The sequence below is a fragment of the Pan paniscus genome, chromosome 18, assembly GCF_029289425.2.
Source record: "Pan paniscus chromosome 18, NHGRI_mPanPan1-v2.0_pri, whole genome shotgun sequence".
In the NCBI taxonomy this organism is placed as follows: Eukaryota; Metazoa; Chordata; class Mammalia; order Primates; family Hominidae; genus Pan; species Pan paniscus.
This window is the reverse complement of record NC_073267.2, coordinates 34,575,081-34,598,705: the sequence shown is the minus strand read 5'-3', so window position 1 is coordinate 34,598,705 and position 23,625 is coordinate 34,575,081. Positions and strand designations below refer to the sequence as shown.

At 48.9% G+C, this 23,625-nt stretch overlaps 2 protein-coding genes across 3 annotated transcripts in view; both read right to left on the bottom strand.

Annotated features, from left to right (window-relative positions):
• The window catches only part of ITGAD (integrin subunit alpha D), a 43,198-nt gene extending 36,647 nt beyond the window's left edge, over positions 1–6,551 (bottom strand). The window contains exon 1 of the mRNA XM_057299982.2: positions 6,486–6,551. Coding sequence (XP_057155965.2) covers positions 6,486–6,551 — 66 coding nt within the window. The remainder of the gene's footprint in view (positions 1–6,485) is intronic.
• The window catches only part of ITGAX (integrin subunit alpha X), a 30,213-nt gene continuing 12,808 nt past the window's right edge, over positions 6,221–23,625 (bottom strand). Inside the window, exons 15-30 of one of the 2 annotated variants that reach the window (XM_008959647.4) lie at positions 20,427–20,557; positions 20,144–20,307; positions 19,857–20,011; positions 19,131–19,262; positions 18,970–19,043; positions 18,266–18,407; positions 14,752–14,868; positions 14,588–14,667; positions 14,402–14,485; positions 9,576–9,654; positions 9,358–9,465; positions 9,157–9,240; positions 8,843–8,956; positions 8,598–8,699; positions 8,215–8,325; positions 6,221–7,353 (exon numbers count right to left, since the gene is read on the bottom strand). In XM_008959647.4, coding sequence (XP_008957895.4) covers positions 7,249–7,353; positions 8,215–8,325; positions 8,598–8,699; positions 8,843–8,956; positions 9,157–9,240; positions 9,358–9,465; positions 9,576–9,654; positions 14,402–14,485; positions 14,588–14,667; positions 14,752–14,868; positions 18,266–18,407; positions 18,970–19,043; positions 19,131–19,262; positions 19,857–20,011; positions 20,144–20,307; positions 20,427–20,557 — 1,782 coding nt within the window. In that variant the 3' untranslated portion in view covers positions 6,221–7,248. Of the gene's footprint in view, positions 7,354–8,214; positions 8,326–8,597; positions 8,700–8,842; positions 8,957–9,150; positions 9,241–9,357; positions 9,466–9,575; positions 9,655–14,393; positions 14,486–14,587; positions 14,668–14,751; positions 14,869–18,265; positions 18,408–18,969; positions 19,044–19,130; positions 19,263–19,856; positions 20,012–20,143; positions 20,308–20,426; positions 20,558–23,625 lie in introns of those variants that run through there. The other variant, XM_055099186.2, reaches the window with a different exon arrangement.

Sequence of the window (23,625 nt, the reverse complement as noted above, 5' to 3'; positions counted from 1 at the left end):
CTACTTTGATCATCATAATGATCGCTGAGGGAAGCCAGGCTGTCAATAGACACATCTAAAATACAAAGTTGATGAGAAGGATAGAGTTTGCAAATGAAAGTAATTAAATGCATTAGTCAAAAGCAGAGAGAAAGAAAACCTAGCCAATAGTTCATCAGATAGAAAAGGTTTTTCTTAATAGAAGGATATCATGAAACTGACAGTTAAAGTAGAATTAATTTTTGTTGTTGTTGTTGTTAAGAGACAGAGTCTGGCACTGTTGCCCAAGCTAGAGGGCAGTGGCGTGACCATAGCTCACTGCAGCCTCGGACTCCTGGGCTCAAGTGATCCTCCCACCTCTGGTTTTTTTGTTGTTGTTGTTTGTTTGTTTGTTTGTTTGTTTTCTACAGATGGAGTCTCACTATGTTGCCCAGGTTGATCTCGAACTCTTGGGTTCAAGCAATCCTCTGGCCTCCTAAAGCACTGGAATTACAGGTATGAACCACCGCACCTGGAGCCACTGCACCTGGCCTCGAAATTAATTTTGTTTTTTTTGAGACGGAGTCTCACTCTGTCGCCCAGGCTAGAGTGCAGTGGTGCGACTCACTGCAACCTCGGCCTCCCCAGTTCAAGCAATTCTCCCACCTCAGCCTCCTGAGTAGCTGGGATTACAGGTGCACGCCACCATGTCCAGCTAATTTTTTTGTATTATTAGTTGATACAGGCTGGCCTCCAACTCCTGACGTCAGTCGATTCGCCCTCCTCAGCCTCCCAAAGTGCTGGGATTACAGGCATGAGCCACCACACCCAGCCCAAAATTAATTTTTATATCATCAGGGATAATACCCTTGTCCAGAGGGCACAAATACAGATGTTGACTTCAAATTCTTGGTCATGTCACACAATATACTACCCTGAAGATTTTCAGTAGATCCTTTTACTTATCTGTTCACACTTGTTTTGTGCATTTCTTCATCATGCTGAGTTCCTGACAGCTTTGTATAAACCACGTAGTGTGGAGACAGGTTTTCCCCTCTGAGCTGATAAAGTTTATAAAATATTCTGGACACACATTCACTCAGACTAGAAACGAAATCATGACTAACTTGGATTCTGTATGTATGCCTCTCTTAAGAATCAGTTTGGCCACTTTGTCCCACTCACCCATGGGTGGGCTAACAGGCACAGATGAACAGGGGCCAGCAGAAAACACCCATGACCAGCAGGCACTTTGCATCCAATCTAGTTAATGTATTTCTTTTTTTCACTCAGTTCTCCTAAAACCACCAGCCCAGGCTCCTTGCTACAAAAATTGCCAGGTCATGAGAGTTAAATCATAAAAAGTTGGATGCTCAACTTTTCTAGCTTTATAGATGTGTTTTTTGCAGACATGCGACATTAAAGACAATTTAGCTAGGCCAGGCATGGTGGCTCATGCCTGTAATCCCAGCACTTTGGGAGGCAGAAGCAGGAGGATCACTTTAGGGCAGGAGTTCAAGACCAGCCTGGGTAACACGGTGAGACACCATCTCTAAAATTTTTTTTTTTTTTTTTTTTTGAGACAGAGTCTCACTCTGTCACTCAGGCTGGAGTGCAGTGGTGCAATCTCGGCTCACTGCAGCCTCTGCCACCCAGGTTCCAGCAATTCTCCTGCCTGTAGCTGGAACTACAGGCACATGCCACCACACCCAGCTAATTTTTGTATTTTTAGTACAGGCGGGATTTCACCATGTTGGCAAGGCTGGTCTCAAACTCCTGACCTCAGGGGATCCACCTGCCTCAGCTTCCCAAAGTGCTAGGATTACAAGCACGAGCCACCATGCCTGGCAACGTTTTTAAAACATTAGCCAGGCATGATGGCACACACCTTTAGTCCCAGAAGCTCGGAAGGCTGAAGCAAGAGGATTGCTTGAGCCCAGAAGACCAAGGCTGCGGTGAGCTCTGATTGTGCCACTGCACTCCAGCCTGGGCAACAGAGCAAGATTCTGTCTCAAAAAAAAAATTACCATATGATTCAGCAATTCCACTTCTGGGTGTATACCCAAGAGAATTGAAAGCATGGTCTTGAAGAGATATTTGTGCGCCCATATTCATCATTCACGAGAGCCAAAAAAAGCAACCCAAATGCCCATTGATGGGCAAATGGATAAACAAAACGTGGTATATACACACAATGGAATATTATTCAGCCTTCAAAAGGAGGGGAATTCTGACACATGCTACCACATGGGTGAACCTTGAGGACACTATGCTAAGCAAAATATGCCAGTCGCAAAAAGACAAACGCTGTATGAGTCTATTTCTATGACATGCCAAAGCAGTCAAATTCATAGAGACAGAAAGAATTGTGGTTGCCAGGAGTTAGGGAAAGGGGAGAATTGGGAGTTGTTTAATGGGTATAGGGTTTCAGTTTTACAAGATAGAAAGAGCTCTTGAGATTGGCTATACTTAAAAATGGTTAAGATGGTAAATTTTATGTTATGTATATTTTATCACAATTAATTTTTTTAAGTTCCAAGTAACTATCTTTCTCTTTGACATTAATGTGAAAAGCAATCTCCTACTTGCCTATTCCTCCATACAACACTGAAAAGGTGAATAGGCAATGGCCATGATTTGATCATGTTCACCATTTTCCCTCCTTTCTTAAGCACTGAGTCAAGGGTGAGAGGCATCCCACGAACTACCGTGTGCTCTGTGAATACTGCCCTGCAAGCATCAGCCTCTTTAGCCTGAGTGCACCATAAGTAGTTAGCCCATTCTACTGATGCAGGGCAGGCAAGCTCCAAAATTGGGGCTTAGCCAGGGAGGGTTCTTAGCTTTGCTCAGGAAAGAACTGAAGAGCGAGCCTGTGGTGGAAGAAAGCAGGTTTATTGAAGCAGCAGTGGCAGCAAGGTGGCTGTTCCTTGCAGAGCAGGACAACCCATAGGCAGTGAGCCCACAGTAGCAGCCAGTGGGCTGCTGGCTAACTGTACTTATACCGACTTTTAATTACATGCAAATTAAGGGGTGGGTTATTCAGAACTATCTGGAAAAGGTGTGGGGAGTTTCCAGAACCATATGAGGTAACTTGCTGACCGTTGCTATGGTGTGTTGCCATGGCATTTGTAAACTGTCATGGCACCGGTGGGAGTGTCTTTATGCTAATAAGTGGCGAGGGTAATGAGAGTTTGCTTTCCTGGCCATCTGCTGGTTTGGGCTGTTTTTTTAGTGCATCCCATCTTGACCAGATCATGCTCTGATTAGCTGGGTTGTGACCAGAAAACAAGTCCTGCTGATCTCCTACCTCACTATCTCTCCCACCACTCATAGGATTAACATTAATTACAAACGAACAACAAAACCTCCTTTTCTGTCACTAGAGGTTTCAGCAGCTGAAAAGCTCCCACATACATGTGTTGCACAAAGACGAAAGCTGATTCAGACTTTGTGTGGCAGTGACTTATTCCAAGTATGAGGTGACATGCTTGCTCTCCCACACAAGCATTAGTCAGTGCTATTCTGCTGTATACCTCTGACATACACAATGTCCAAGCTGTTCCTTCACAAAGGAATCTTGCTCACAGCATAGTCTTCAAGCATAGTATTTGCCAGACACTGTAGGTAGCCTATCCAACAGCCAGCAGCGCTGCCACCTTCCTGGCTGGTGGAGCTACCCCTCCTTTTTTTTTCTTTTTCTTTTTCTTTTTTTTTTTTTTTTTTGAGACAGAGTTCCACTCTGTCCCCCAGGCTGGAGTGCAGTGGCATGACCTCAGCTCACTGTAACTTCCACCTCTCAGGTTCAAGCGATTCTCCTGCCTCAGCCTCCCAAGTAGCTGGGATTACAGGCACCTGCCACCATGCCCAGCTAATTTTTGTATTTTCGGTAGAGACAGTTTTGCCATGTTGGTCAGGCTGGTCTCAATCTCCTGACCTCAGGTGACCTACCCACCTCGGCCTCCCAAAGTGCTGAGATTATAGGCATGAGTCACTGCACCTGGCTGGAGCTACCTCTTTTTATTAAGCCTGTGAAAAGCACATGTTCACCTTCTCAGCACTGCATGCAACCAAGGGGATGGAATTTGACCCAATCCTAGTCAGTGGGAAAGAACTAAACCGCCCCCCCCAAGGATGATCAATTGGAAGATCAGAAAGAATCTGTCAATGCTGAGACTCTGCATTAAACACTAACCAGCACCTGAACCTCTTGCAGAGTAAAGGTCTTCTGCCTGCTCTTACATGCTTTTGTTTTTTTCTATTATTTGCAGCCAAAAGCAACCTTTCAATACAGGTATGAACTCTACTGCCGTTTCTACAAGCTTCTTGGAAATTATGTGACTTGTACCTACTTTTGCTACTTTAAAAAGCACCTTTAATTTATGTCACTGTAGTTTTGCTGTCTCCTCTGTATTCGGTGACAACACTAATCACTTTTGAATAGGAAAGCTACATGTAGCAGTTGTTCTAAGAAATCTCTATTGCTTTACCTGAGGCAGGCAGATCATGAGGTCAGGGGTTCGAGACCAGCCTGACCAACATGGTGAAACCCCCGTCTATACTAAAAATACAAAAATTAGCTGGGCGTGGTGGTGCGCGCCTGTAATCCCAGCTACTCAAGAGGCTGAGGCAGGAGAATCACTTGAACTTGAACCTGGGAGGTGGAGGTTGCAGTGAGCCAAGATCATGCCATTGCACTCCAGCCTGGGTGACAGAGAGAGACTCTGTCTCAAAAATAAATAAATAAAAATGGGCATGGTGGTACGCCCCTGTACTCCCAGCTAACTTGGGAGGCTGAGGCAGAGGGATCACTTGAACCCAGGAGACAGAGGTTGCGTTGAGCCGAGATCGTGCCACTACACTCCAGCCCGGGCGACAAAGTGAGACTGTCTCAAAAAATAATAATAATAAAATAAAATAGAAAATAACAACTTGTTGCCTGAATTTAGACAAGAGCCCACTGTAGTCCCTGGAGTCCGTGTGCCACACAATTATTAAGGCCACAACACTATTTCTGTGCAAATCACTAGTTTCAAATGTTTGAGATGTATGGGTTTCTTGCTCTTTTTCTCTAAAACCTTCCACTTAGAAGACCATCACTGACCACCAGTGGTTCGTGGAACACATTCTGAGAAACACCACTCTACGGTCAATTTTTTTTTTTTTCTGAGACATGATCTTGCTCTGTTTCCCAGGCTGGAGTGTGGTGGTCCAAATCACAGCTCACTGTATCCTCAACCTCCCAGGCTCAAGTGATCCTCCTGCTTCAGCCTACCAAGTAGCTGGGACTACAGGCACATGCCACCATGCCTGGGTAATTTTTAAATTTTTTTGTAGACACAAGCTTTCAATATATTACCCAGGGTGGTCTCAAATTTCTGAGCACAAACAATCCTCCTGCCTCGGCCTCCCAAAGTGCTGGGATTACAAGCATGAGCCACTGTGCCCAGCCATTAGGGCTGAATTCTTACAAAGCCTTATCTTCTGATTCCCTTTCTGAGGAAACTGCATAATAATTAGTCATCCTGGGGACTCAAAAGCTTCAAAATCCACAGGGATTTTGGACCCTCTGCTGATGTATAGGACAGACATTTTTGGCTGGAGGTAAAGGGCCACTTTCCATCTTCCCTTCAAATCACTCAACTGCCTCCCTTCTGTTTTTCTAATTGAAACATCCACACGGCCCGGGTCCCTTGCTGGTGATAGCTGCAGTGGCATCACTCCGAGGTCAGGAATGGCTTGTCCTGTGAGGCCCCCAGCTCAGTGCCAAGCACCATGATGAACTTTATGCCAGGGTGGTGGCATAATAACAAGAATGACCTTATTGTGGGCAGCAGCTCTCAATGTGGGAGCTCTTCAATCACTCACTATATGCAGACAGTGTGCCCTTCAACACATCCTAGGACTTGTAGGAAACGCTTGTGAGTATTGGTCACTCCAGAGACCTTTCCAGGTGGAAAAGTAGCCACTGGAGGTTGTCCCTTCTCTATTCTATGCCCCCTCCACCCGACAGCTCCACCAGCTTACCATCGGCACCAGCCCTGAGAGTGGAGTGAGCAGATTAAGAGGTCAGGTTACTTCCAAGAGAGGGATATTCACAACCCTACTCTGGTTAACTTCTTGTCCTGGCCCCAGGCCTCAGGGCTGGCCAGGGTCCACCGTGGTAAAGGGACCCCATGGGTGTCATCCTTCAGGACTCATATCCACAGAAGGCTTTTTTTTTTTTTTTAGACCTTTGACATATTTCCCAAGAGCGGTAGATGCATCTTTTTGTGCATGTTTTAATTTATTAACACAAACATTTAAAGTACGCTTTTTAAAAAAATAATCATGTCTTGGCATTTTTTCAGGTACTATATTCATAGCCTCAAAAAATAGAAGTGGTTGGGTCTCTTCTGCCCCTGGGGCTGGGTGAGCTGGAGCCACACCGGGGCCGTGTCCCTCCCTAGAGGGCGCTCCTCCCTTCCAGCCAGCAATGTTGCCCAACGCGGGAGGCCAACTGTGCAGAACCCAGCATGCAGGCATCTCACTCCCAATTCAGCCTGGGAAATCGGAACTGAGAGCCCCACGATGAAGCCCTGAGCTGATGCTGACATGACACTAATTCACTGGAAACGAGGGTGATGGGGGCACAGAGCCTCTCATGCTGTGTGCCCTGAAGCCCACCCTCTGGGATGGAAGGGGACTTCTCACGCAAAGCTGGAGAGTTCAGACATTGTCCTGAGGGTAATGGGGAGCTGTTGAAGACAGGTGGGGATGAGCAGCATATTCAGAACTGTATTTTAGAAAGATCGGGCCGGGCGAGGTGGCGTGTGCCTGTAGTCCCAGCTACTCAGGAGGCTGAGACAGCAGAATTACTTGAACCCAGGAGGCGGAGGTTGCAGTGAGCCGAGATCACACCATTGCACTCCAGCCTGGGTGACAGAGCGAGACTCCGTCTCAAAAAAAAAAAAAAAAGAAAAGAAAAAAAAAGAAAGAAAAGAAAGATCATTCGTGCCTCACGGGAGAAGGGAGACTGAGGCCTGGGGGTATTGTCCATGTATTTCTAGGTAGAAATTGCAAGTCAAGTCCTGTGGGGAACACAGCAGGGACCCTGTCCTAATGGTTTCCAGTTGGAACCTTGACAAGACAAAGGCCCCTTCCCAAGCAAGACGTTTTCTCCCAAAGACAGGAAGCAGGCTCATCCCAGCCTCTCTCGGTGGTGCAGTGGTTCCTCCCCGTCAGGCCTGACAGGTGAGGGTAAGTAAGTGGGGAAAACTCGCCGGGGAGAAGAAGTCCAAGGCAAAGAGGGGATCATTTCTCACTGGGCGGGCTGGGGGTCTGTGTCCCGTTTTCTGGGGCAATTTGTCCATTTGCCTCCTCCATCATTTCCTTGTACTGACGCTTGAAGAAGCCAACCTGGGGGGGAGGGCGAAGAAGAAACTCAGGAAGTCCATTCAGTGGAAGAGAGGAAAAGAGATGACTGAGGGAGAGGGGTCACTATTTCTGAAATCCTTGCTAGGTTCAAAGCACTGCACTGGGAACTTTATATGCATCATGTCATCTAGATTTAGCCAAAATTATTTTCTTTTTGAGATGGAGTCTCACTCTGTTGCCCAGGCTGGAGTGCAGTGGTGTGATCTCGGCTCACTGCAACCTCCACCTCCTGGGTTCAAGCAATTCTCCTGCCTCAGCCTCCTCAGTATCTGGGATTACAGCCACCTGCCACCATGCCCAACTAATTTTTGTATTTTTAGTAGAGACGGGGTTTCACCAGGTAGGCCAGGCTGGTCTCTTAACTCCTGACTTCAAGTGATCCACCTGCCTCGATCTCCCAAACTGCTGGGATTACAGCCATGAGCCACCATGCCCAGCCTAGATTTAGCCAAAATTCTATGAGCTGGGGTAGAATCACCTTCACATTGAGAAATCAAGGCCCAGAGTGGAGCAGACACTGGCCTATGGTCAAAGACAAAAAGAACCCGTGGTGATGTCGACATTCAAATCCAGGTCTGTGCTTTTATATGATAATCTGCTGTCAAGGGAAACACGTAGAATGATGGAGAAGAGCAGGAAAGAAAGGGAGAAAGATTAGAGGAAGCCTGGGAATCACAAAGCAGGGGGCCACTGGGGACAGGTGACATTGCGGGTGGGAGGCAGTTTCTCATATGAAGTGACCCAGTAAGAATGTGCCTCTGCCTTCAAAGTGAGCTCCTTCTCACTCTGCAAAAAGAGCGGTACCAGATGCTGGTGGTGTCAAGAGTGGCATAAAACACTCACTTTGTACAGTACCGCTGTGATGAGTGCCAGCAGCAACAGACCCCCAATGGAGCTGCCTACGATGAGGGGGGTGGGGTTGTGGACCTTGTACTTCTCCAGCACCGTTGTCGTCTGAAGTGGAAGTGACCCTGTCAGAGCACTCCCATCCTCCTACTATCCCAGACTCCTCCCAGGCTCCCCAACTTTTAACTCCCTCCCCTCCTTCCCCAGGCCCTGCTCCAAGAGGTGAGACACAGCAGCACCCGTGCCCTTAGGGACAGCTGTCCTGCCCAGAGGCCTTCGCCCTCCTCCCCCAAGGCTTGCAAACCCCCCACCCAGCACCACAGATGTAGCCCTAGGGGCCCTCTTTCCAGCCTGGTCGCTGCCCTCCACATGGTCTCTACCTGAGCTCTCATAAATGCCTCCTGTCCTGGAAGCTGGGAGTACACGGATGTGTCGAACGTAATTTCAGCCACACTCACGACCGACACCTTCTTCTGCAATGTCTGCAAAGGGGTTGGGGGAAACCTGTGGAACTGGCTCTGGGGGAGGCTCAGAGCTCTGGGGGTGCCCTGGCTTGCAGATGGGCACAGACATGCCAGGTCCCGCCTGAGTCTGGGGCAGGGGCTCTGTCGTTGCGCCCACACACCTGGCGGACCCAGCCAAAGCTGAGGTTGCCCTTCAGGGTGAAATCCAGCTCCTCCTGGACGCTGAAGGAGGGGACGTCACAGCGGAACCGCAGGCAGCCAGCAATGGAGCAGTCCTGGGGGCAGATAAATAGCATGGGGCTGAGAAAGATGAGTGTGAAGGTGGGAGGCAGCATTACACGGTGTGATTTGAGGGCAGCGGCCATATCCGAATGCAAGAGGGTACTTCAGCAGGATGGATGTGGAACATGAACTCCTGGGTTGAATTCCTCTGATGTGGGGCCTACAGTGAGGGCCAGCCCAGAGCCCTCCTCACCAGCACAGGATTCTTCTGAATGTGCGCCAGGAAGTCAGATGCTGGGGGTGCGATTTTCTCTGAGGAGCACCGAAGGGATGGGTTCTGGGGGAAAATGCAGAGAACAAGTGTCTCAGCTGGGACATCAGGGACCCACATGGGGCACAAGGAATCCAGGTAGAAAGGGCATTCGTGGAGGAGCCACATGCAGTCCTTTGGTACCTGAGGGTGGGAGACCTCCACATCCATCCACACAGCCTCCTGGTTCAGCTCCACAGGCACCCAGAAGTTGATGCTGACAGGCAGGTCCCTCTGTCCCAGGTTATTGACCTGCACAGAGGGCACTGAGGGCAGAGCCCACGCCAAAGCCCAAATCCCTCCCCAGTCTCCGGCTCCCAGCCTCCCACCCCAGCCCAGTCTCCTGCATCTCCACCACCTGCCTGGTATCTGTGCATGGCCACATGGCTTTCCTTCTCCTCAGACTCTGAGAAGTTGAGGTATTTGGTGAATTGTTCGTGGCTGGAGAGAGAAGACGCATAAGTGGATGTGAACTACCATGGGGCATCTGCAGAAGGCATTGGCTAGAGCATGAGAGGACAGGTGGTCGGTGGCGCCTTGGAATGTCCTGGAATGAGGGCTGTGGCTGAATTAGGTTATAAGAGAGTTTAGAGGCCAGGCGCGGTGGCTCAGGCCTGTAATCCCAGCACTTTGAGATGCTGAGATGGGCGGATCACCTGAGATCAGGAGTTCGAGATCACCCTGGCCAACATGGTGAAACCCTGTCTCTACTAAAAATACAAAAATTAGCCGGGCATGATGGTGTGCACCTGTAATCCCAACTACTTGGGAGGCTGAGACAGGAGAATTGTTTGAGCCCGGGGGACAGAGGTTGCAGTGAGCCAAGATCACGCCACTGAATGACAGAGCAAGACTCTCTCTCTCAAAAAAAAAAAACAGAGAGAGAAAGTTTAGAGGCCAGGCACAGTGCTCACGCCTATAATCCCAGCACTTTGACAGGCTGAGACAGGCAGATCACCTGAGGTCGGGAGTTCAAGACCAGCCTGGCCAACATGGAGAAACACCGTCTCTACTAAAAATACAAAAATTAGCCAGGTGTGGTGGTGGGTGCCTGTAATCCCAGCTACTTGGGAGGCTGAGGCACGAGAATTGCTTGGAGCCAGGAGGCAGAGGTTGCAGTGAGCAGAGATGGTACCACTGCACTCCAGCCTGGGCAACACAGTGAGACTTGGTCTCAAAAAAAAAAAAGAGAGAGAGTCTAGAAAAGCAGGGCTGGGCTTCAAACAAGTGCTAATTGGCTGAGTGCAGTGGCTCACACCTGCAATCCCAGCACTTTGGGAGGTTGAGGTGGGAGGATCACTTGAGGCCAGGATTCAAGATCAGCCTGGGCAACATAGCAAGACCCCATCTCTCCAAAACAATTTTTTAAATTAGCCAGGCATGGTGGCACACATCTGTAGTCTCAACTACTTGGGAGGCTGAGGTGGGAGGCTCGCTTGAGCCCAAGAGGAGTTCAAGGCTGCTGTGAGCTGTGATCACACCACTGCACTCCAGCCTGAGCAACAGAGCAAGACCTGGGCTTTAAAAAAAAAAAAAAATGAGTGCAAAGAGCTCATAGCTGCCTGCAGAGGAGGCTGCCAGTGGGGCCGGGTAGTTGGTACAATGAACGGATCAGAGAGCTCTGCCACTGACTGCAGGAGAGCATGGGCCATGGCCTGCCCCTCCGCTTTCCTTCCATCCCTTTGTGGGGATGTAGGATGCCAGGGCTCTGTGGGACACAGCACAGAGTTGGGGTGGCCCAGGCTGACGCTGTTGACCAAATGCTACTGAGCATTGCCCCTTCCCAGTCCCCCACATACCTCCCCGGGGGCCCTTTTTTCCCATTTCCTTGGCTTTTCCGGGCCTGGGGCTTGGAGGGGAGGGAGGGCCCACAGCAGACTCTTCATGAGGTCTCAGTTTAACACCTCCTGAGCCCTTTTTGGGCACAAGCCTGGAGACCTGGTGGGCAGCTAGGACCATCACACAGGTGGCCAGTCTCACCACTGCCTCACTGCTTCACTCTTCCGGCACCTGTCCTCCAGCTGGCATAGTCCAAACACCAGCCCACCACGCCTACTCTGAAGCCTCATTCCTCCTCTGCCAATTTTTTGTAGAGCTAGGGTCTCACTATATTGCCCAGGCTGATCCTGAACTCCTGACCTCAAGCAATCCTCCCACCTTGGCCTCCCCCAGAAATGCCCCAACCTGGCACTCCCTGTGCCCTAACCCACAGAGTCACACCTGCCATGTGTGGCCAAGCTGTGGATCACACCTGCCATGTGTGGCCAAGCTGTGGACCACACATGCCTAGAGTAGATGAGCCCTGCCTGTGGGTCCCCTGCCAAGGGGTATGAGAGCCTGGGGCACACCCCAGCACACGAGCTCAGAGCGTGCACCTGGCTGGGAGCCTCCACGCATGCAGGTGCAGGTGAGAGTGGGAAACACCAGGCACAGGAGAACATCCAGCAAGGCACACCCCACAAGGGCGAGGGTTCATGTCTGGTTTTGATCACACATAATGGGGGCTTAGTAAATCTTCGATGAATGTCAAATGAATGTATGGAAAATAACCACAGCACCCTGCCTGGCACACAGCAAATTCGAGGAAGGCATTGGCTGAAGGAAGGTGTCTGCTGAAACACCTGACCTTTTAGTTTCAAACACCTTATCTCACCCTCTCTGGCAGCGTTTCAAGGCCTTTTTTTTTTCTTTTCTTTTCTTTTTGAGGCGGAGTTTTGCTCTTGTCGCCCAGGCTGGAGTGCAATGGTGCAATCTCGGCTCACTGCAACCTCCACCTCCCGGGTTCAAGTGATTCTCATGCCTCAGCCTCCCAAGTAGCTGGGATTACAAGCGCCTGCCACCACACCCAGCTAATTTTTGTGTTTTCAGTAGAGATGGGGTTTCTCCATGTTGGCCATGGCCAGGCTGGTCTCGAACTCCTGACCTAAGGTGATCCACCCGCCTCAGCCTCCCAAAGTGCTGGGATTACAGGCATGAACCACCACACCCAGCCAGCCCTATATTTTTACCCAGCTTCTCCCTGATATACGGCCTCTGTGGCAGGCAGGTCATCTGTCCCTATCCTTCCCCAAGGGTACTGGGAAGAGGAAGAGGGGCTTCTAAAAGCCCTGCAGTGTACAAGTGTATTCCCAAGACAAGAAGAAATGTCCCGTCCAGATGCCAAGGGCCCCTCGATGCTGTGGACCCTTCCGTGTTAACTGAGGCCTCTCCTTACAAGGGGTCCTAGCCCCATCTCGGAAACCCACATCCCCCGCGCCCCTGTAATAGAGAACCACAGTGGCCCTAGATGGAATTCGGGCTTGGACACTGCTCCCCAGTGAGGCTTAGAAGAAGATCAAAGGTAGAGACATGTCTCGTATCTCCTGGGGAAGCCAAGAGAATCTTGGTGCTTTTGAGAAAGGCTTCAGTAACCTCTATTAAAACTGGGATATAATGATAATAACATCACAATTATTATTATCATAACTAGCCCACAATAAACACTTGTTGACATCCAGACATGATAGTTCACGTGCATAATCCCAGCACCTTGGGAGGCCGAGGAGGGTGGATCACTTGAGGTCAGGAGTTCGAAACCAGCCTGGCCAACATGATGAAACCCTGTCTCCACTAAAAATACAAAAATTAGCCGAGCGTGGTGGTGCATGCCTGTAATCCCAGCTACTCCAGCGGCTGATGCAGAAGAATTGCTTGAACTTGAACTTGGGAGGCAGAGGTTGCAGTGAGCCAAGATCACGCCACTGCACTCCAGCCTGGGCAGCAGAGTGAGACTCCATCTCAAAAAAAAAAAAAAAAATGGGCAAAGGATACCAACAGACACTTCTCAAAATAATATATATGGTGTTTCAGTAATAAAACATTAACAAAAAAGTAAAATAAAAAGAACATTATACAAGTGGCCAAAAAATGTATGAAAAAATGCTCAGCATTACTAGTCATCAGAGAAATGCAAATCAAAACCAAAATGAGAAACCATCTCACACCAGTCAGAGTGAATATTATTAAAAAGTCAAAAACAGCAGATGCTGATGAGGCTGCAGAGAAAAAGGAACTCACACAATGTTGGTGGGGAAGTAAATTAGTTCAGTTACTGTGGAAAGTAGTTTAAGTTCTCAACAAACTTAAACACAGAGCTACCATTTGAGCAAGCAATCTCATTAGTGGATATATCCCCCCTTTCCCAAAAATAAATCATTCTACCAAAAAGAGACATGCACTCATATGTTCATTGCTGTGCTATTCACAATAGCAAAGACATGGAATCAACCTAGATGCCCATCTGTGGGATAAGGAAAATGTACATATACATGGTGCATATACACCACGGAATACTGTGCAGCCATAAGGAGAATGAAATCATGTCCTCTGCAGTAACATAGATGGAGCTGGAGTCCATAATCCTAAGCAAATTAGCGAGGGAACAGAAAATCAAATACCACATGTTCTCACTTACACGTCGGAGGTAAGCACTGAGCAAACATGGACACAAAGATGGAAACAATAGACACTGTGGACCACTAGAGAGTGCAGGGAGGGGCATGGGTTGAAAAATTACCTATCGGGTTCTGCGTTCATTACCATAATGGTGGGATTTGTACCCAAAACCTCAGCATCATGCAATATTCCCATGTAACAAATCTGTACAGGTACCCCCCAATCTAACATCAAAGTTGAAATAAAAATTTAGAAAATAGGCCAGGCATGGTGGCTCATGCCTGTAATCCCATCACTTTGGGAGGCCAAGGCGGGTGGATCACCTGAGGTCAGGAGTTGGAGACCATCCTAGCCAACATGGTGAAACCCCGTTTCTACTAAAAATACAAAAATTAACTGGGTGTGGTGGCGCGCACCTGTAATCCCAGCTACTCAGGAGGCTGAGGCAGGAGAATCACTTGAACCCAGGAGGCGGAGGTTGCAGTGAGCCGAGATCATGCCATTGCACTCCAGCCTGGGCAATGAGAGAAAACTCTGTCTCAAAAAACAATAATAATAATAATAATTGAATCAAAGATAAAAGGAAACCAAAACCAAAACAAAACAAATGTGTTGACTGGTAAGTGCTGCTGGCAGTATTATCTACCACACAAAACTTAACACATCTCATGTTCAGCTGCTGCAGGGGGTGAGATCCACCCCCATCAGGGTCAGAGAGAAGAACCCTTTCTCCTGCAGTGGGGTACCTGCTGACCTGCTAACCACAGTGTAGACGGCATACTTCACCGGGAGCTCCAGCTGGAAGGTGGTCTTGCTGGTCCTGGGAGTGTTGTTCTCACTGGAGAAAGAGGAGAGACCCAGTTGCCAAAGGCCCCAGAGGAGGAGAATGGGGTGTGAGGCTGGAGATGAGGGGCACTGCCCCTGGCCTGGCCCGGCTCACCTGCTCACATTGGCTGTCAGAAGCAGCCGGTCTCCCAGGACAGCCTTGGGGGAGACGTCAAAGGTAGCCAAGAAGGTGATCTGAGGAAAAGGAACTGAGAGGTCACAGAGCAGTAAAGTCAGGGTGGGGCAGGGGAGCAGTGAGGGGACAGAAGCCAGGCTGACCTGGGCGCCGCCACGGAAGATGAGGTGGTTGATTCTGCAGCTGGTGCTCCAGGTGCCCTGGCTCCCAACTGGGGCACTGTCACATGTCAGGTGCAGGGAACGCAGCTGCCCTTGTTTCTAGGCATGAGAAAAAGTAGAGGAGTATTAGTTGAAATTGAAAGCAATGGCAAAAACCACAATTACTTTTGCACCAACCTAATATAACAGCATTCCAAAGACACGCCACGAAGTAGTGATGAAGCTTCCTGGAGCCCACCTTAAGCTTATGTTTTTGTTTGTTTGTTTGTTTTTTGAGACCAGGTCTCACTCTGTCACCCAGGCTAGAAAGCAGTGATGCAATCACAGCTCACTTCAGCCTCAAACTCTGGCCTCAAGCCATCCTCTTGCCTCAGCCTCCTGAGTAGCTAGGACTACAGGCACACACCACCACCATGCCTGGCTAATTTTAAAAAAATTTTTTTATAAATGGGACCTTGCTATATTGCCCAGGCTGGTCTTGAACTCCTGGCCTCAAGCAATCCTCCCATCTTGTCCCCCCAAAACACTAGGATTACAGGTATGAGCCACCATGTCCAGCCAAGGTTACGTTTTTAAAAGCTCCCCCATAGCTATCTGGTCAAACTTTCTTCCAAAGTAGAAATCTCAAATGTATTAAAATGTTCACCTTTTTATTGTTATTTTAAAGGCCTCTTATTATGGAAAATTTGGAACACATTCAAAAATAGAGAGACTGGAAAATCAACCCCATATAACCATCACTCATTTTAAGTAACCAACATTTTTCTACTCTTGTTTCTACTATGTTCTCTTTCTGAACACTTTAAAGCACATTCCAAACACCATATTGTTTCATCTAGAAATACTTCAGTGTATACCACCAACAGATAAGGGTATTTTAAATGTAACCACAAGAACCAACAAATCACAGCCAACAAAATTAACAATTACTCCTTAATATACCAATATACTGGTCATGTTCTATTTTCTTAGATTGTCTCCAAAAATGTTATTTTATAGCTCATTTGTTAAAATCAATATTCAGCAAAGGTCCACCCATTACATTTGGTTGATATGTCTAGGAGCACTTTCATTGACAGTGATCACCCCTCACATGCAAGAGATGGCCTTTCCTGCTGTGTTCTTTTATACATTAATCAAAATGCGCTTCCGCTGGGAATATTAGACTAAGAGAGGCAGCAGAAATAACAACCAACCATCATGCATGGACCTAGTTCGAATTTTCGTTCAAATAGACCAGTTTTTTTTGAGACAGTTACACAATTTTGACTATGATCTTAATACCAAGGAATCACTTATTTCATTGGGTGTGATAATGGTGTTGAGGTCATATAAGAGGTCCTCATTGTTCAGAACTATAGCGTGTGTCTTTGTCTGTTCCCTGCTGCTGTAACAGATTACCACAAACTAGGTAATGTATCAATAGAAGCTTTGTGGTTCTGGAGGCTGGGAAGTCCAAGAACATGGCACCAGCATCTGGTGAGGGCCTTTGTGCTGCATGTGCAAGGCAGTGCATGTGAGAGTGAGAGGGAAAGGGGGCCAAACTCATCCTTTAATTAGAAACCCACTCCTGGGCTAGGCTCTGTGGCTTACGCCTGTAATCCTAGTACTTTGGGAGGCCGAATCGGGTGGATCATTTGAGGTCAGGAGTTCAAGACCAGACTGCCCAACATGGTGAAACCCCATCTCTACTAAAAATGCAAAACTTAGCTGGGCGTGGCAGTGGGCGCCTGTAATCCCAGCTACTCAGGAGGCTGAGGCACAAGAATTGCTTGAACTCGGGAGGCAGAGGCTGCAGTGAGCCAAGATCGTGCCACTGCAGCCTAGCCTGGGCAACAGAGCAAGACCCTCTCAAGGAAAGAAAGAAAGAAGGAAAAGAAAGAAAGAAAAAGAAAGAAGAAAGGAAGGAAGGAAACCCACTCCTGAAATAACTAATCTACTCTTGAGATAACAGTATTCATCCATTCATGAGGGCAAAGCCCTCATAACCTAATCACCTTTAAAAGGTTTCACCTTTCAACACTGTTGCATTGGGGATTAAGTGTCCAACACACGAACATTGGGTGATGCATTCAAACCATAGCAGAGTGAATAAGGAGGAGTACAATGACCCCCATGTCTGAGATTTGTTTTAAAATACTTTAGCAGGTCAGGCACAGTGGCTCATGTCTGTAACTCCAACACTTTGGGAAGCTAAGATGGGAGGACTGCTTGAACCCACGAGTTAGAGACCAGCTTGGGCAGCATTTGTAGACCCCAACTCTACAAAAAAAATTAAAAAATTAGCCAGGTGTGGTGGTGTGTGCATGTGGTTCTAGCTACTCAGGAGGCTGAGATGGGAGGATCGCTTGAGCCCAGGAGGTCGAGGCTACAGTAAGCTGAAATTGTGCCACTGCACTCCAGCCTGTGTGACAGAGCAAAACCCTGTCTCAAAAATAAAGAAATAAAGAAAATACCTTAGCAAAGGGGAACAATTGATGAAACAAATGTGGCAAAATGCTGCTAATTGTTGAATCTAGGTGACAAGTTTTGGGGAGGTTTGTTGAACTACTTTCTACTTTTGTAAATGTTTTAAATTTTTCATAATAACTTTTTTTTTTTTAGACAGAGTCTTGCTCTGTTGTCCAGGCTGGAGTGCAGTGGCACAATCTCAGCTCACTGCAACCTCCGTCTTCCGGGTTCAAGCAGTTCTCTCACCTCGGCCTCCCCAGTAGCTGGGATCACAGGCACCTGCCACCACACCCAGCTAATTTTTGTATTTTTCGTAGAGATGGGGTTTCACCATGTTGGCCAGGCTGGTCTCAAACTCCTGACCTCAGGTGATCCGCCTGCCTCAGCCTCCCAAAGTCCTGGGATTACAGGCGTGAGCCACCACTCCCAGCCATAATATTTTTGTTTAAAAAATCTGGTTCTCTTTGACTCCCCGTGGTCCTAGTTCTGCATTTTAAAGCAGGGATTGGCAACCAACAGCCACTACCTATTTTTATAAAGTTTTACTGCATCGCAGGTATATTCACTCATAAACTCATTCATGTCAATGGCTGCTTTCATTCCACAACACCAGAGGTTAGCAGCTGTGACACAGACCACGCGGACCACGAAGCTGAAATATTTACTATCTAGCCCTTTATAGAAAAAGGTCGCCAAGCCTTAATGTAGAGTGACCAATAAATTCAACCCCTTGCTTCTACAGAACAGTGTTTTAAAATATTTGAAGGCTGAGGTATGTTTTCATTTAAAAGAGGAATATTGATATAATATGGAATAGAAAGAAATTTGGGCAGGTTCCCCTCTGTCTCCACATTAGCGGCCTCTCAGGAAATCATTCCTGATAGTCAGTGTCCTTAAACTGCAATGCCCAAAGTTGAACACCCACACGAGCGGAGGCGTGCCCCAGATGGCACTACCACCTCCAAGCCCAGCCCGGGTTCTGAACCCCATGGGATTCTACGCTAACGCCCAGCCCTGCCTCCTCCTCCTTCCCCAGAGGGTGCACCTGGCCCTCTGCCACGTAGCGGTAGGACAGTCCTGCGGGGTGGGAGAAGGTGATGGTGGTTCCGTAGGAGTCTTCCCCGTCATTCCACACCATCACTTCTGCGTTCAGCTCCAGGTTACTCCCCACCAGCAGGGTCTTCAAGCTGGGTATCAGGTGAGGGGAAGGAGAAGGTGATTCTGTGACTGAGGCTAGAAATGGTCTGGGATAAAATGGGGTGGGTGGGGATTTGGGAGATAGACAGGGGACGGACACCTGGGTTCTTCTTCTTTTTTTTTTTTTTTTTAAGAGACAGAGTCCTGCTCTTTCACCCAGGCTGGAGTGCAGTGGTGTGATTATGGCTCACTGCAGCCTCCAACTCCAGAGCTCAAGCAATCCTTAAGCTTCAGCCTCCCAAGTAGCTGGGACTATAGGCATGCTCTACCACACTCAAGTGATGTTGTTGTTGTTGTTGTTGTTGTTTTGTTTTTGTGGAAATGGGATCTCGCTCTGTTGCCCAGGCTGATCCCTAACTCCTGGCCTCAAAAGATCCTCCCACCTCGGCCTCCCAAAGTGCTGGGATTACAGGCATGAGCCACTGTGCCCAGCCAAGACACCTGGGTTTTGACTATAGGATGAGACAATGTTAGGGAGAGCCAGAGACAGGAGTCCCAGATTCCAGGAAGGAGGCTGGGGCAGTAGGGCAGGTCTAAGGTGGGGGCGCTCACCCTGGGAAGCTGAAGGAGATGCCGAGATTGTCCTGGCAGATATGGTCGGCTCCACAGTTCTTCTCAAAGGGTAGCTGCGTGGGAAGGCAACGGGGGGTTTTCTCCGAGACCCAGGCCCCACGCTGTGCACCCTCTCTGGGAGACCCAGTGCCAGGACTCACAGAGGCCGTGAAGTATCTCTGAGCATCGGCGGCCAGCATAGGCCGCAGGTTTCTGAAGGCAGGGAGGGGCTTGCCCACCAGCGTGAAGTTCAGACGCAAGGTAATGGGGGTCACAGAGTCCTCCACGCAGCTCTGGGGGACGGGCGTCGCGGGGAGCGGAGGGTAAGGGGAGGGTAAGAGCTGCGCTCGGCCTCATCCGCAGTTCTTATCCTGCCTCTGCCCAGCTCCCACGCGGCTTCAGCTTCCTCCAGGGCCTGCTCAGCGTCACCGCCTTCAGGAGGCCTCCCTGACACCCTCTCTGTTCTCTCCCCTTGTTTGTCTTTGTTTTTTTCCTCCTCCCCCCAGACCTCCCGATCAGCAATGACTGTTTTGGCCACCGCTATGCCCCTGGCCCCCAGGGCAAGGCCTGTCTCCCAGGAGCAGCTCGATAAACCCCTGTCCAGTGAATGCCTGAAAAAAAGCCCAGCCGGAAGCCCCAGAGCTCTCTCAGGCTGCCCAATTCTCTTTCCTGAAATCCAACCGTGTGGCCCCTGGAAATTGCAGCCGATCTCATCACTTGTTTGCTCGCTCACTCACTCACTGGCTAACGTGCAGTAAGCACATCCTGCATGGCTGGTCCTGTGCTGGGCTGAGCCACAGGGAGGCCGGAACACAGCCTGTTCTCTCCCTGCCCTGCCTTCTGCCAGCCCCAGCGCAGCCGCCACCCACGTTCATGCCCAGACGCACCGGGAGCAGCAGGTTGAAGTTTTCACAGTGTGCCTTCAGCCCGAGGACTCGGACTCGGCTCAGACTCCGGTTCTTTGTTTCCTGGAAGGTGGCACGGGGACTCAGGCGGCCAGGGTCGAGGGCCAGGTCCAAGGTCACGGAGCTTTGGAGGTCACCTGTAGGCGGTCGCAGGGACGGCGTTGAGACAGGAACTCCTTGGGTGGACAATGAGCAGGGTGGGAGACAGGGGCCTGGGATGGGGGACTCCAGAGGTCAGGGTGTCCTGGGTTGGAGGGGAGGGGACTCACGGCTCCCAAGCAGGTTCTTAGAACGTTTGTCAATGTAAAGGCAGATGTTGGACTGTACCAGGGTCTGCTCAGAGACCACCTGCTCCCGACACTCAAACGCAGACCTGGGGATCTCGGCAGGTATGAACTGCATGCTCACCCCCACCCAGAGCACAGGTCTGGTCCTGCGGGCAGAGCACCGAGCTGAGGACAGGCCGTCGGCTCCTGGGAGCACCACGTGGGGTGGGCACCCCCATCTGAACCTAGGACCACCTGGGGAGCCTCTGAGAAAGGCTGCTCTCACCTGAGCAGGAGCACCTGGCCTCGGGCCCCCACAGCCAGGTCCACCAGTCCATCCTGGGTGAGGTCTTGACCCCCGCTCAGCGCCTGCCCAAAATACTGCAGCCTGGAGGAGAGCTGGGAGCCCGCGATCCGCTGGCCAGAGGAGAGAAGGGTGAATCAAGATGGAAAGTAGGGGAAGAAGTTGGAAATAAGTAACAAGGGGAATATGGAGGTAGGACCATCGGAAAGGGAGAGAAGGGGTGAGTTGTGAACAGATGGCACCAAGAAGAGCCTGAAAAGAGGAGGTAGGAGTTGGGAGATGATTGCTAAGAAACAGATGTAAGAGTGGAGATTGGAAGGGTGTCCTGGTGACCCGAGTGTCATTCATTCGATCAGTCTCTAGTTCCAATTCTGACTCCTCCACGTATGAGCCACGAGGCCGTGGGCAAGGACTCAATCTGTCTGTGCCTCCGTTTCCTCATCTTTCACATAATGATACTATTAGCTCAGAGTTTAGCCATGCTCAGGAGAGGAATTCCTACAGTTCTTCGAACAGCACCCAGGATACAGCCAGCAGTCAATAATATATCACAATGAGTATTAAGGCTGAAAGGGACCTCAGAGTTCATCCAACCTCACCTCCCTCATTGCAAAGATGCAGGAGAGAGGTTGGGGACAGTGTCAACCCCAGGTAGCCTTTAAGAGGCTGACTGCAGACCTAACACCAGACTGTCCAACCCCAGGCCCAAGTCCCCTTTTTGTTTCTTGCTGTCACTCTGTCTCTTCAAAGGACAAGAAAAAGCCGGGGTGGGGTAGGGAGTGGTTGCACCCACACCCAGATCCACCCTCCCAGGCACTGCCTCCCCTGTAGAACCTATCACCTTCATTCCCAGTGCTCATGTTATGCCCAATCCCTGGAAGAATGTGCCCTTTAAATCTCTGTGCACCCTGGAACTAGCAGCCATTAAAAGTAATAATAATGGCTGGACGCGGTGGCTCACACCTGTAATCCCAACACTTTGGGAGGCCGAGGTGGGTGGGTCATCTGAGGTCAGGAGTTCCAGACCAGCCTGGCCAACATGGTGAAACCCCGTTTCTACTAAATAAACAAAAATTAGCTGGGCATGATGGCACAAACCTGCAATCCAAGCTGCTCAGGAGGCTGAGGCAGGAGAATCACTTGAACCCGGGAGGCAGAGGTTGCAGTGAGCGGAGATTGCACCACTGTGCTCCAGTCTGGGTGACAGAGCGAGACTCTGTCTCAAAAAAAAAAAAAAAAAAAGGTAATAATAATGGGCAGGGCACACTGGCTTTGTGCCTGTGGTCCCAGCTACTCAGGAGGCTTTGGCAGGAGGATCTCTTCAGTCCAGGAGTTCGAGGCTGCAGTCAGCTATGATTGCACCACTGAACTCCAGCCTGAGTGACATGATGAGATTCTGTCTCTAAAAAATAAAAATTAAAAAAAAAAGAAAAAGAAAAGAAAAAAAGGAATAATAACAAAATAAAAAGAGAAATTTACCAATTACTGAGGGAGTCTAGAAAGGCTAGGTGTACCCCCTCTAAATCTAAAATAAAAGTTCAAAAATAAAAATAAAATATTTGATTGGTAAAAAATGCTAACAATCGTTTAAGCCTTTAGCAAGGCATAATCTTTTTGCTGGTGGAGGGTCTTGCCTGACGGTGACACGGCTGACTGATCACAGTGGCAACTGCTGGAGGTTGGGGTGGCTATGGTAATTTCCTAAAATAAGACAGTGAGGAAGTTTGCTGCCTGGATGGACTCTTCCTTTCATGAAATTTCCCTGGAGCATGCGATGCTGGTTGATAACATTTGGCCACAGTAGAGCTTCTTTGAAAGTTGGAGTCGTCCGGGAGGTGAGGGGCGCCTCTGCCCGGCCGCCCCTACTGGGAAGTGAGGAGCCCCTCTGCCTGGCCACCACCAGGTGTACCCAACAGCTCATTGAGAACGGGCCATGATGACAATGGCGGTTTTGTGGAATAGAAAGGGGGGAAAGGTGGGGGAAAGATTGAGAAATCGGATGGTTGCCGTGTCTGTGTAAAAAGAAGTAGACATGGGAGACTTTTCATTTTGTTCTGTACTAAGAAAAATTCTTCTGCCTTGGGATCCTGTTGATCTGTGACCTTACCCCCAACCCTGTGCTCTCTGAAACATGTGCTGTGTCCACTCAGGGTTAAATGGATTAAGGGCGGTGCAAGATGTGCTTTGTTAAACAGATGCTTGAAGGCAGCATGCTCCTTAAGAGTCATCACCACTCCCTAATCTCAAGTACCCAGGCACACAAACACTGCGGAAGGCCGCAGGGTCCTCTGCCTGGGAAAACCAGAGACCTTTGTTCACTTGTTTATCTGCTGACCTTCCCTCCACTATTGTCCTATGACCCTGCCAAATCCCCCTCTGCGAGAAACACCCAAGAATGATCAATAAAAAAATAAAAAATAAATAAATAAATAAAAAATAAAAAATAAAAAGAAAGTTGGAGTCAATTCTCTCAAATTCTATGCTGATTTATCAACTACGTTTATATAATATTCTTTTTTTTTTTTTTTGAGACACACTTTCACTCTGTCGCCCAGGCTAGAGTGCAGTGGTGTGATCTCGGCTCACTGCAACCTTTGCCTCCCGGGTTCAAGCGATTCTCCTGCCTCAGCCTCCTGAGTAGCTGGGATTACAGACATCTGCCACCACACCCAGCTAATTTTTTTAGTAGAGATGTTTAGTAGAGAGGTTTCCCTATGTAGGCCAGGCTGGTCTCGAACTCCTGACCTCAGGTGGTCTGCCCACCTCAGCCTCCCTAAGTGCTGGGATTATGTAACATTCTTAATCTTGTGTTGTCATTTCAACAATATTTATATCATCTTCACCAGGAATAGATTCCATCTGAAAAAAAAAAAACACTTTCTTTCCTCATCCGTAAGAAGCAGGTCCTCATCTGTGCAAGTTTCATCATGAGACTGCAGCAATTCAGGCTCCACTTCTAATTCTGGTTCTCTATTTCCACACATCCGCAGTCACTTCCTCCCCTGAAGCCTTGAGCCACTCAAAGTCATCCATGAAAATCAGAATCAGCTTCTCCCAAACTCGTGTTAATGTTGATATTTTGACCCCCTCTGATGAATCATGAATGTTCTTAATGGCATCTAAAATGGTGAATTTTTTTCCAGAAGGTTTTCAATTGACTTTGCCCAGATCCATCAGAAGA